The 14,281-nt window shown below is 48.0% G+C and overlaps 1 protein-coding gene across 1 annotated transcript in view; it reads left to right on the plus strand.

The window, feature by feature from the left end:
- Nucleotides 1-14,281, plus strand: part of lamc1 (laminin, gamma 1) — a 67,786-nt gene that overhangs the window by 28,790 nt on the left and 24,715 nt on the right. The window contains exons 2-5 of the mRNA XM_061242050.1: nt 4,924-5,228; nt 10,539-10,669; nt 12,307-12,473; nt 13,894-14,079. Coding sequence (XP_061098034.1) covers nt 4,924-5,228; nt 10,539-10,669; nt 12,307-12,473; nt 13,894-14,079 — 789 coding nt within the window. The remainder of the gene's footprint in view (nt 1-4,923; nt 5,229-10,538; nt 10,670-12,306; nt 12,474-13,893; nt 14,080-14,281) is intronic.

Genomic DNA, 14,281 nt, shown 5'->3' on the forward strand with positions numbered 1-14,281 from the left:
AAAGAAACTGTGAAAGCAATTCGAGTACTTCCTGGAATAAAACATTCATTCGAGTTGAAACCATAGCAGGCTGTCGAAAGCATTACAGACATTTGCCAGACATTCTTGTCCAGTGTGACTCTTTTCGACATTTGTAGATCACATGCAGATGTTTGTTGTTTCTAAGTAGTGAAGCCCCGTAGAATAGGGACACTTATTGAAACCAGATGGGGAGGGATTTTGCCTGTCTTCAGATGGTTTTCTTTTCTCACTCCCACATAAGAGATGTTAGATTACTTCCTATATTCACATTAGCATTTCACTGGAAGGAAGTGTTGGAGAAAGCCAGCCCACCCAAACTGGCCTGGCCCTCTTAGGAAAACTTGCAAGTGTGTGGATAACTCTAGAGCTGCCCATTCCCACTGCCTCTGCTGTTCATCAATGTTCAGTTACCCTCTTGTAGACCTGCTTTCTCTGACGGCCTTACTGTTTACTGCAGTAGAGCTGCTCCGTGTGGCCTTTCTTAGAGTAGAGGTGAAGGGTGGTTGTTCTGGTTATTTCTCCTGAGAAACACAAATTCAGTAGCAGCACTCCCAGAATCCTCTATGGTGACTCTCTCGCTGCTATTTCAGGGCATTGTGGGAAATCCCCCAGGCTTTCATTTTCCCGTCACGTGTGCCATTCCTCCGTGTAACATCTGTTTCGAAGCGGTTTACTCTGAGAACGGACTGAAAATCGCACATAGTAAACGCCAACCCGTGAAAAGTCATGTACAAGCATTTAGAGAAGCGAGTGTAGTATCTTCTCTGTTATTTTTCTGTGCTATCTTGGTTGATTCGTCTCAGGGTCCTCTTGCGTGACTGAACAATAACACGCTACTCAATCTGTTCAAGCCCCTACATCCAGGTCAGCAGGGTAGCGTGATAATGAAGGTCACATGCTTAAACTCCTGTCCTTTTAAAGTCATTTTTCAAAAATTGTAGAATATTACAAATATTTATCAAAGGGTCTCCCACTTAATGAAGAAATGCAATTGTATTATTAATGTAACTATTTTGCCTAAAAGATGAGAATATATATCTCTGGTGTAAGTTCAGGGGCAGTGCAGTGAAACTTGAAACTATGGATTTGAGGTGCCGCCTGTCAGCAGTTTTGCTATCAGTCTCAGTCTTGAGACGGATGCAGTTTCCACACACTTTTGTTTGAGCTGTAAAAATATTTCTCCTGTAAATAAAGCAGTTGTTCTTGTAGGAGTGACAGGAATTCCTGAGCCTCTCAAAAATGCACTCGCGCACAGTCTCGCTGTCTCACACGCGCACACACACGCGCACACACTCTCTTCTGTTTCACAGATTATAGAAGTGCTTTACCTTCGGCACGGCCCTCATGGTAAATATCCCACGTATGCCCTTGCTCTTAAACGCGGGTTTATGATTAACTGGGCCGGTTGGGTAAAGTTAGCACACAATGCAGCGGTAATCGCAGGTATGTGTTCCGTGCCCCAGTGACCCACACCCCACCCTTCCCCTCTGACTCCTCTTAGCCCCCTAGCTATGCTCAGTTGGGAAATGCCTAAGAATAATAAGAATAAGGACCGGTGAGACCGCCATGCTGCAAGGTGTATGTGCGTTTTATATATATATATATATATACATACACACACAGTGATCACTTTATTAGGTAAACCTGTACACCAGCTTGTTAATGCAAATATTTAATCAGCCAATCATATGGCAGCAACTAAATGCATGAAAGCATGCAGATGTGGTCAAGAGGTTCAGCAGTTTTTCAAACCAAATGTCAGACCACATTTCTTCCCAATTCTATGTGACTGACCTGGAATGATTGTTGGTTCTGGTTTGAGTAACTCAGAAACTGCTGATTGTCACTTACAACAGTCTCTAGAGTTTGATGCGTAAAACAAAAAACATCCAGTGAGCAGCAGTTCTGTGGGCAGTTGTCAATGAGAGAGGTCCAAGGAGAAGGGCGAGAATGGTCAGTCACATCACAACAATGGTATGCAGAAGGGTATCTCTGAACACACAAGGCATCAAACCTCTAAGTGAATACGCTAAAGTCTAAATAAGCCTAATAAATGCCTAATAAAGTTCTCCCTGAGTGTGTGTATACAGGGAAGTCTAAGTATTTGGACAGTGGCGCAATTTTAAATTGCTGTAATTCCCACACAGTTCAATCCATTTGAATGTAAGTACCTTCAAATTAAAGCAGACGGTCCACACGCGTAGGCTCTTTAAAATGGTGTCACTGTCCAAATACTTGCGGACCTCACTGAATGTGCGCGCATACATGGCCTAACCTTTCTGCTGGGTGTTACTCTGGTTTCCTCTGGTCATTGGCTGTGCAGTAGGAAGCAGAGGGATTTAATTGGCTGTGCAGTAGGAGGCAGAGGGATTTAATTGGCTGTGCAGTAGGAAGCGGAGGGGTTTCATTGCTAAACCGCACAGGGCAGTGTGGCGGTAAGCATGCTGTGAGCAGCGAGGTTTGATGGGAGTCTCTACCTGTCGCCATCCTCTCCGCTGTGCGTGTTTACACAGCTGTGCCCACAGGCCCCAGGAAGCCCTTTGTGCCTTTGTTGACGGTCTGCTTTATGACCTGCGTGTCGTCTGTGTCTCTCTCGGTCACTCCTTTACGTTTCTGCACCGAAGCCGCTCTACCACCTGCTGTCCCGTTCAATGAGCTGGTGTTGACGCTCAGCTGGGGGTGGGGGGGCGGTGGGGGGTTGATGGTGCTGGAAGGGTGACTATAGTGGTTGAGCTTGATGTGTGCGTTTGTGTGTTTTTTTTCTCTGTGCATCGTGTGAGAATGTTAATTGTAAATGGAAATTGGGGCTCAGGTGGGTGGCCCTTTCTGTTTACAGAGGCTTTTGGTTTAATCAGGCCCGGTGGCCATAAAATGAGTGTTATCTTGAGAAGATCTAGTCCACAATCAATTTACTATCTCCTCGTTCTACAGAAAGGGGTATGCCGGTGTTCTCATTTGTAAGAATGTTGAATACATTCGAAAAGTGCTGGTGGTCTTTGTAAGGGTGGAGGGGGCATTTCAGCAGTGCTGGTCTCATTTGTCAGGGTGCAGGATGAGGGGCGTTTACTGGTGGTATGACTCATTTCTGCCATTTGGCTATGGAAGGGGCTATTCTGGGACAAGTGGAAACTCCTCCATTTCTGAGTGGAGAAGTTATTGAGAAATTATAGAAATGAAACGTGGAAGGAGGCAAAAACTAGCACTGGTCTTTCAGCGAGAACAGCGGTGTTCGCACACCTGTTAATTTCTGAGAGGCAGAGGCAAATGGAAAACAAAATTATGGGCTGTGAATCACAACGCTCTCTAAATTACATCCGTTTCTTATTCTGGCATATTCAAACATCCATCAATCCTAACTAGGGTTGCTTTCGGAAGCAATAAAAATTTATGTTCATTTGCAAGCCTCCCTGTATTTAGATGTTCATGACAATGTGGGTTTTTTTTTTTTGTGGTTTTCCCCCTCCTTGTCCCTCTTGTGTCTATTGATTTGGAAAAAGGACACCACTCACTTTTTCTGAATGTTCTGAATTTGTTATTCCAGGGCGTCCTACATTAACTTTGTACTTTACCAAGCCTTTTATGTGTGCTCTACTAAATATAACTTATCGATTCTCTGGCCAAACTGAACCTTGGTCCTTAGAGCTCAGCATTTGTTTGTTTGAGACCATGACTATGTTGACTGCATATGCTGCATGCTGGGAAATAAGGTGAATAATTCCTTTTATGACATCCCTACACTTCCTGTGTCCTGTGCTGCAGTCATTACGCAAGGTCACGGCCCCTTTGTGCGCACACACACACACACACACACACTTTCACACACACACACACACACACTCACACACACACACACACACGGCTTCTATATTTGCGCATGGCCTCGATGCACACAAATTACCAGCCTCTGTGCAAGTATGCACAAACACACGCACATAGACACACATTTAGTCACATACAAACACACACACGCTGGCATGCCCGCATGCGCACATACCTGCAGACATGCGCACGCACTACACACACACACACACACACGCACACGCACGGCTTCTATATATGCGCATGGCCTCGATGCACACAAATTACCAGCCTCTATGTGCAAGTATGCACAAACACACGCACATAGACACACATTTAGTCACATACAAACACACACACGCTGGCATGCCCGCATGCGCACATACCTGCAGACATGCGCACGCACTACACACACACACACACACACACACACACACACACACACACACAGCCTCTTCTCACATTTCATGGGCTCAGACATGACTCTTTTTCCAGAGCCCTCCCTGCCCCCATCTCGGCGTTGAAAGACGGTGACATTGTTTCTGCATTTGGAGCGCGCAAATGTTTCCCCCGGTGCTCCCTCTGCCTGTTGCGGCGTGTTGGGTGTGTTTGCACAAGCCTGCTCTCATTAGAGCCCCTCAGTTCCCCTCAGTTTCCTGACAGACCGGGGGGGGGGGGGGGGGGGGGGGGGTTGACGACTGCTGAAATCCCTCCAGATTACAGCCTTAGCATAATGTGTTGTTATATTATGTTGTTAAAACCTTCTCAAAGCATTGTGGCTCCAAACAGGAAATTAAATGAGAATAAAAGAGCAAGGAGTAGAACTGACAGCTGTCCTTTCAGCATGTTTATATGAGAGAGCCACAGGACAGCAGGCTCCTTGCCGTGTGTGTGTGTGTGTGTGTGTGTGTGTGTGTGTGTGTGTGTGTGTGTGTGTGTGTGTGTGTGTGTGTGTGTGTGTGTGTGTGTGTGTGTGTGTGTGTGTGTGTGTGTGTGTGTGTGTGTGTGTGTGTGTGTGGCTGCGGCTGCGGCTGCGGCTGCGTGGCTCCGTGTGTAGCTGCGTGTCCACAGAGAACTGACCTGCGCCTCTTCGCCCATTTCCAGGAAAGTCCTTTGACATCACCTACGTGCGCCTGAAGTTCCACACCAGCCGGCCAGAAAGCTTTGCCATCTACAAGCGCACGCGCGAGGACGGGCCCTGGCAGCCCTACCAGTACTACAGCGGCTCCTGCGACAAGACCTACCAGAAGCAGAACCGCGGGTTCATCCGCACCGGAGAGGACGAGCAGCAGGCGCTCTGCACCGACGAGTTCAGCGACATCTCCCCCCTCACTGGAGGCAACGTGGCCTTCTCCACCCTGGAGGGCCGGCCCAGCGCCTACAACTTCGACAGCAGCCCTGTACTGCAGGCAAGGACTCTCTCTCTCTCTCTCTCTCTCTCTCTCTCTCTCTCTCTCTCTCTCTCTCTCTCTCTCTCTCTCTCTCTCTCTCTCTTCCTCCTCCTCCTCCTCCTCCGCCTCTCTCTCTCTCCTCCTCCGCCTCTCTCTCTCTCTCTCTCTCCTCCTCCGCCTCTCTCTCTCTCTCTCCTCCTCTGCCTCTCTCTCTCTCTACTCCTCTGCCTCTCTCTACTCCCCTCTCTCTCTCTCACTCTCTACTCCTCTGCCTCTCTCTACTCCTCTGCCTCTTTCTCACTCTCTACTCATCTGCCTCTCTCACTCTCTCGACACCTCTCTCTTTCTCGCTCTCTATTCCTCTGCCTCTCCCATTCTCTCTCTGCTTTCTCTCTCGCTCACTCACTCTCTGGCTCTTTCACTCTTCCTTCTGTAAAAGTTTTCTGTTAGCTTCAATCTGAATGAAGCCATTGTCAGAATTTTGATTGTAGTCCTGCCGGCTAATTCTTCAAACCGAGAACCATATGGTTGCATAGTGCAATGGTTTCAAACCACATTAGAGAATCGCTCCGTGCGTCGCCACCTCAGGACTTCATGAGCCATATGTTCCCCTACTGTGGGCTGCTTATGTTTTGATATGGTTATTTTCTGTTTGCTGGCTGACCTCTGCACTGAACAGGAAGTGGGAAAGCTTTTAAAACCCACTTGTTCTGCTCAAACAGCCCACAGGGTGCTCCTGAGGTTCAGTATCAGGGCCCAAGTTTTACACTCCGATTATTGAAATCAAAAGTTGACCTCCACTTTATTGAAATTTAATTAAATTGAAATTAAGTAAAACATAGAGCTAAAAGTGGTAGTTCTCATTTCGGAGTTTTTCATGTTACAGTTTTAGTGTGTTTTTACGAGCAATGTGTTTAAGTATGATATACTTTTCCTTGCTTTAGACCACAAACCACTTAATGGCCCTATACTAGCCATTCAAACCCCAACTGGCTATAAGACACTTCTGTAAGTACAGGTTTCAGCTGCACAGCACAGTAAAATATCCTTCATCACAGAAACACTCCCTGGGCCGATTTGAAAATGCACTAAAACTGGTAATAATATCATAAAGCTCCTAGAAAGTGAACTATCCCTTTGACATGTCCCAGGGATACTTGGCATACTCTTTTGTACAATGCTATCAGTCGACACTGGGGAATGGAATTGTCTAGTGGAATGTGTATGAGCCTACAGTGAAATGTGGTGTTATGTTTTCACTGGATTTGTACAGTGAAATGTGGTATGTGTGTTCACTTGATTTGTACTGTAGAATGGGGTGTGATTGTTAACTGGATTTGTGTAGTGGAATGAGGTGTGAATGTATACTGGATTTGTACTTGGAATATGGTGTGTGTTCACTGGATTTGTACAGTGGAATATGGTGTGAGTGTTCACTGGATTTGTACTGTAGAATTGGGTGTGAGTTTTCACTCGAGTTGTGCAGTGGAATGAGGTGTGAATGTATACTGGATTTGTACTTGGAATATGGTGTGTGTTCACTGGATTTGTACAGTGGAATGGTGTGTGTTCACTGGAATTGTACTGTAGAATGGAATGTGAGTGTTCACTGGATTTGTCGAGCAGAATGCGGTGTGAATGTATCCTGGATTTGTACATTGGAATAGGGTGTGTGTTCACTGGATTTGTGCAGTTAAATGAGGTGTGAATGTGCAGTTGAATGGGGTGCGAGTGTTCACTGGATTTGTGCAGTTGAATGAGGTGTGAGTGTTCACTGGATTTGTACAGTGGAATAGTATGCTGTCGACATGCAGCATTTGAGGTAAATGAGGCTGCCTCCCCTATATCGATATCATGTGTGCCATGACTAAGTCACCAGCTGCTCGAGGTTTAGATCCAGACATGTTTTCTCACAAATAATCCAGGGGGAAAAAATCCAAGGGATCGTATGAAAATTTGGCAAACAACTCGACAGACCTAAGTAAACATGCCAGATTTCATCCCATTGAAACACTTTTTCCATAATTCCTGTAACCCTCCATCTGCGGTTTCCTTCACATTTTGAAGCACGTGCAGCAGCGTCTGTGTACACCAGGAAGGCTCACCGTCTCCGGTTTAAGTGTTTGGATTTACTGCGGTCGCTTGGGGTTGAGTTCATTTTTTTCTTTTTCTGAACAGCATTGTAACACGAGGACATATTTGTGTACCGCACGGCCAGGGCTGCATTCAGTCTCCAGCTCTGCCCGGTACACTGTAATTACACCCTTATCCAAAATAGAAAATATTCACCTGCTCACCCACACAGTCTACACAAAAGAGTTCCCTTTTGGGTTCTGCCTTACAGCCTAATCTACAGGAGAGAGCTTGTGCGAGGCTTAGAAGATGTTACGCCGTGATAGCCTTTAGCCTAGCGCTCAGAAGCGAACGGATATCGCCGTGCGAGTCCGGCTCGGAATGCGGTCCGGGAGCCGGACCTCGGCTGACCCGCGACAGTTGCGCGACATGGTAACAGCGCCCCTCCGGAGGGCTCGTTATAGGGGCCGCATTTTTTACCCGGAATAAACCGCGGCTCAGTTGCTTCCACATTTCGGCTGCCGGCGTCGCCGCGGAAGCTGCTGAAGCTCTCCCGTTTCCGCAAGCGATACGGGCCGAGGATCGCGGCGGAAATGGGGCGGCCGTTTCCCTCAGACCCTCCGCTGTAAGAAGTTTTAGGCGCTTTAGCGCCTCTCTGATACTGCCGGTGACCTGTGCTGCAGTGAAGTTACCTTACGGAGTCAGGCTGGTGTGACACCAGAACTGCCGTGTCTTTTTCTCTCAGAAGGGGCAGTTTGTGAGCAGAGTTTGTGTTGCCTGAAGTTGCTGTGAAGCCCTTTCCTAACAGGCTGCGGTTAAGCGTGTCGCACTCTACAGATTTAGCCCTGTGTCCAGGAATTTCCATTGCTGTTCTCATGTGGCATTTGGCTATTTATACCAAAGCGCACATCTCTGTCCGGAATGTGTCCCGTTTAACAGCATCAGGCAGACCTGTCCCACTGCACAAGTCTCTTAGTCAAGAGCTGCACACCTTACTCGCAGATTCACAGATTACTCCTGTGAATGAGACACACACACACACACACACCTGCAGGATTCTGCTTGCACCCTGTTTGCCTATACAGGGTTCTACCCCCATCTTTCTCCTGAAAATCTGTCACGCATACACACACACACAATGGGTAGTATTCACACCCTGCTCCTCTGCCATACCATTTAAGCTAGCTACTTACCCACAATCACTGCAGCAGGTATTTGACTGCAGATTACTGATGTAGGCAGTGGAACTCGATGTTCTCTGGATAAGAGATTCTGTTAATTGCCAATGAAATAAACGTATGACTGTAAATGCACATTTGCAAGAGGAATCTTGAGGCACATTCCCCTCTCCATTAAAGATAAAGTGTCCCACACTGCTTCAGCGCATTGGCCTGCATTCCTCTGAAACCTGCACTGCAGATGCACTTCAGGAGCGATGATGACTTGCCCAGGGGTCACAGGTCACATAATTCTGCGAGGGGCCATTTCACACTGCTGCAGGAGGTCAGATACGACCAGGATCCAGCTGCACAGTTGGGGTTCGGTTCTCCTGCGGGCGGTCAAGTCGACCGCAGCCCTCTGACCCTGGAGCCAGGTGGACGCTCGGTCGGGGGGGGGGAGAATCACATGAGTCACCGAGCGTGATGGTTGGCCCTGATGATGTCACTGCCCAAAGCGCTGCTCAGAAGGTTGGCCCTCTTCCTTTTGTCTCAGGGCTTTTAATAGCTACCTCCCCCCCCCCCCCCCATCCCGGGCGTGTACGGGCTGGCCCCCAGCAGCAGGGGGAGGCCTCCGGCAGGAGAAGGGTGCCTGTGTGCGTGTGCCTGCCTGCATGTGTGCTGGCACTTTGAAGAAGACAAAGAAGAAGAACAAACCCTACCTGGGTTTCTCAGTACCTGCAAAGACAGTGTTCAGGACAGGGTGCCCTCGGGGGGGAGGCCAGAAGAACAATAAACTGGGACTGCTTGGCTCCAGTAATATCTGTTGCATGCTGTAATGTCTATGGTACATGCTGGAATGTCTGGTGTTCCGTAACATCTGTGGTACATGCAGTAATTTATATTTGGTGCGTCCAGATGAAGAACTGGAGGTGGTTTCTGTTTGCCAGAATCCATGGATTCCTGCTGAATGGTGTGTGAAACCAATTAATCGAGGCTGCCATGTTTGACTATGGGGCTTTTTGGCACCAAAGCATGTGCACTGATTACCTAAACAGAAAGGAATGAAAAAAATCTTATCTTCTATGCCATTCAGAAAAAAAAAAAAAAAAAAACAATTTTAGAATTTTTAGAAAGTATTGTGTATTCGCCAAGGTAATGTCATAGTTTTGCGTCTACTTAAATGAGGAAATTAGTTTTTGGCACCAGAGGCTTTAGTAAGCTACAATACCTCTGTTAACCACTGAAGTTTGCCAGCTTCTGGCAGAATGTCAATCCCTGGTTTCCTGGTCCAGATCCAGTCGGCCACACGTCATAAGTATGTAGACGGAGCCTTGCGAGGGGGAAAGCCGTTGTTCTGAATAGTGAGCCATTGTAGTTCAAATAAACCAAACGGGACTCAAATGTGGTTACAGAGAGGACTAACAATCCAATTGGCCAATCGCCTGAGGGTATCCTTCCCAGTTATCTTTTATAATTATGAAATTCTAGAAAGGTAGTCTAGTTAACTAAACTAGACCCAAGTAGTTTATTATGATCATTCGCTTTCACTTTCAACGTCTCATTGCAGAAGGAGTGTTAAGCAACTATCATTTTATGGGCTGGTGGCATTAGGAGTTAGCCACGGGTTTCTTGGCAGTTAAATAAAAGTGCTAAACAAGGACTTAACGGACCGCTTCATTGTTTTTCTATGGAAACTACCAAACATTACTCCTCTGGGGTTGAGCCTGGAGTGACCTTTTTGTGAGCGTGTCTATATATGGTAGTTATTTCCCATGTGCGTACCTATCTGTGGTGCTTACAGTAATATCTTTAACTTACAGAAGTATCGTAATATATATGATGCAAACGGTAATATCTGTGGTGCGAACATTGTGTTGTCAGCCAGCGACTCCCCTGTGATGACTGTTAATGAGCACATATGTAATTTCTCACAGAATATTGTGTGACGCGTAACATTGAAAGTGTTTTCAGACTGAACATGTTCAAAATGTGTAACCTGACCGCTTTCATGTTTTATGTGAATCTAATGTGTAACATTGTGGTTGTTTTCAGTGTGCATGTGTAACATTTTAACTGCTTTTGCTCTGTCACTTAGGAATGGGTGACGGCCACAGACATTAGGGTGACTCTGAACAGGCTCAACACTTTCGGAGATGAGGTTTTCAATGACCCCAAGGTCCTAAAATCCTACTACTACGCCATCTCGGACTTTGCTGTGGGGGGAAGGTAGGTTACCTATGAGTCTCTGAAACACATCAGTCTTAATCTCTAATGCCACCCTGCTACTCTGAAACTCGATTTCGTCTAACACAACACAATTTGAACTAATTCATGTTCATATTCTGTTTGTTATATATATACAGTACATAAAAGTGATTGTGTTTAAGTGTGCTTTACCAGAAAGGTATTTCCCTCTGTCTTTCCCTTTACTCTTCTCATCTCATTCCTTGCTAAAATTTGAATTAATTTTCTTAAGCCATTTCCCCATTTTTGGAGTAAAAATGTCCTTGGATTTTGACACTTGTGTGAATGCTTTGGTGGAAGCCCTGAGTGCTTTTGAGCTGAGACGTGTTGTAAAGTTCTCCGTGCCGTTCACAATTGCCTCACACGTCTTTGTCTTAACATTCCCGTGAATGACAGCCGTCCGGCCCAGCGGACAGAGTGTTTGTTTAGTGCCCGTTCTGTCTGTGGAGACCGCCGTTCCATCACTCGGAAAGACCCGCTGTACATGGTGGAACATGCCGGAATTCCTGTACCCTTTAAATCTTCCTGTGTGCTGGATCCACCAAGTGGAGATGAGTTGCTCAAGTTAACAGGGCTGTGAAGTTAACAGAGTTTAGAGGAGCAAATGCAAGGAGTTTGAGTAAAAGCAGAGGAGTTGAGGAGTGGGGAGGGAGTAGAGTAAAAGCAGAGGGGTTGGGAGGGAGTGGAGTAAAAGCAGTGAGGGATATTGAGTCGGCACAGAGCAGTGGAGCAGTAGGGAGGGGGTCTGATAAAAGCAGAGTTGAGGAGCAGGGAGTTTGAGGAGGCTTGCGCCTCCCCGTTGGCCCGCTCACCTTGCAGTGCGTGTGGAAAGAGCAGCGCGTCTCCGCCACACAGCCGCATTCCTGCCATTCCTGCCCCGAGGGGGCGGGGCCAGGGAGGGCGGGCCGTCCGCTTCGACGGCGCGGTGCTGAGCCTCGCGCTCCGTCTCCACGGCGACCGGCTGGAATCCTGCTGGCGGGGTGGGGGGCGGGGTTGGATAGGTGAAGGACCTCGGTTTCCTCACTTTTTCCACACGGCGGTGCCAAGCCGGGCGTCTCTCGCTGTGCCGCGGCCTTCGGCTCATCCGCGGAGAACGAGCTCCCGCCTTCCCGCGAACGCTCGGAGGCTTTCAAAGCAACATGCTGAGCCAGTGTCTCCCACACAATGAGAGAGAGAGAGGGCGACTTTCACAATGAGCCAGTCTCTCCCACACGGACACAGAAAGGCCCTGTGTTCCAGCTGTGAGTGGGTAGGGGGGGGGGGGGGGGGGTTAGTCACATCAAAGCACCTAGACAGGAAATGTTGCGTCTTTCAAGGGGGGGGGGCTATCGTTTTAAACATCCTGCTCCTGAAGGACAAAGCGGACCTGTTTAAATCTAACAAAAAGGCCACGATTCAACAAATGAGGCGATTATATTCCATTATTTAAAGACGCCAGCGTATGTACTTTCCTCCTGTCCTCGAGAGCTTGTATACGCATGCTTAATGATGCGCAAACGGTGTTTGACCGAATCTAAACCTTTCCAGGCCCCGCGTCCCATTTCGAAGGAGGCCTGTGTTTAGCTTAGCGCGGTTTGGCGTCCGCTAACGGCGTCGGCCCCGTGGCGCTTCTCTTCCAGGTGCAAGTGCAACGGCCACGCCAGCGACTGCGTGAAGAACAGCCAGAGCCGGCTGGTCTGCCGCTGCAAGCACAACACGGAGGGGGACGACTGCGGCGTGTGCAAGCCCTTCTACAACGACCGCCCGTGGAGGAGGGCCACCGCCTTGAACGCCAACGAGTGCCTGCGTGAGTCAGCGCCGCTAATGCTAACGTGCTACGCCGCCGCCGCGGTGCTTTGCACTTCGACAGGGATGGATTGGGCTTTTGCTTTAATGCTGAGCCGTGCATTTGCACTACTGTGATAAAGCATTACTCATCAGGTCTCAAGGAATGCCTTACACGACTAATGTAATGAGATCATTTTACATGGCTGCCTGCAAGCTCTTCCTGCTGAATTAAACTTTAGCAAAAGCAGTTTACCCAGTCATTAACCCCAGTCTAAATAAAATATTTTCTGTACCGGTGTGGATTCTGGCTGGTCGGCCCATAGCACCGCACAACTAGCCTTAGTATCTCCGAGATGGAGTGGTTTGCCCTGTATATATCTGCATGGTCCCGGGTAGGGAGTTTTGCACTGTAATATCTGTGTATGGGTATCATGTTTTACTCACCAGGATGCCACTGTGTTTCACACGTGTTATCACAATTATTGAGAAGGACTGTGAGACTCCTATTATTACTCCAACAGACCTATTCTGAAGCAAATGTAATATATTACTCCGATTCCTTCAGTGAAAGCTACACAGCAGATTTGTCTTAAGCCTTTGTTTCAAGCCAAGGCCCATGTGCTCTTCTGCTGGCTTTCACAGGCTATGGAAGAAAACTGGTCAAGGCTGGCCTACCATTTGAAATGTGCCTGTGCTTTTGAGTACAGGATGAGGCTGTGCTTAAATTACATTTTATTTGTGAGATATGTCATGCAAACCTTTTCAAGCCTTTTATTTGTTGGGAATTAAAAAAAGAGGTACAAACACTGACTAAGTCAGTGGCCATGAGATTGGAAAAGATTTAGATTTTGTGGACCGAAAAGTTTAATTTCATAGTTGAGATGCTGCTTATCCTCCAAGACCCGCCTTAAGGTAGCCCTGCAATTCATTAATCTGGCTGTCGGCTGTTACATGGATCATTTGTTACCCTCCCTAAATATGGCCATCCTCTTGAGAGGGATACTTCTCTAGTAAGCTGGGAGAGAAATGCTAGATGTTTTAATTGGAGGCTTGTGAGAGTCAAATTCTTTTTTGTGTGGAGACGGACTGGTTTTTAAGCAAAAGGACTGGCAGTTGTGACTGGTTTTGTCTCCATGGTGCTGCGGTTCTTTGCCGCATTCTCCGGCAGATCGCGTGTCCTCTCCGCATCTGCTCTGGGAGCCTCTCGCCTTACGTCACCTTGGGGAAATTTGTGACTAATTGACCCAGTGCCACAAAGTCCACACTGAAGATTTCACACACCCCCACAGCAATGTCTGCCTTTCAGCTGTTCTGTCCCAACTGCCCTCAACTATTTGGGGTCGGGGGAGGGGGGGAGGAAGAGGGTTTTACTGAACCGTGTGAGCTCAGCTGGGCTGTGCAGAGTGAGGAAGTTGAAGAGTGTACCTCCGTTCCTCCAGCCTGTAGCTGCAATGGCAAGACCTCGGAGTGCTACTTCGACTCGGAGCTCTACCGGGCCACCGGCCACGGGGGCCACTGCCGCAACTGCGCCGACAACACCGACGGGCCCAACTGTGAGCGCTGCCTGGACAACTACTACCGCGACAACACCAACCGCTGCCAGCCCTGCAGCTGCAGCCCTGTGGGTGAGTCCCAGGGCCCGGTCCCAGGGCCACGCCCGCAGCACTGTGTGCCTTTCACCGCTCCATTAACTTTCATTATCCACTGAAAGTAATTGCATCTTAGAGCTGTGTGAGTGCTTGTGCGAGTGCTTGTGCGAGTGCTTGTGCGAGTGCTTGTGCGAGTGCTTGTGCGAGTGCTTGTGCGAGTGCTTGTGCGAGTGCTTGT

This window comes from Conger conger, chromosome 5 (genome assembly GCF_963514075.1).
Source record: "Conger conger chromosome 5, fConCon1.1, whole genome shotgun sequence".
NCBI lineage: Eukaryota > Metazoa > Chordata > Actinopteri > Anguilliformes > Congridae > Conger > Conger conger.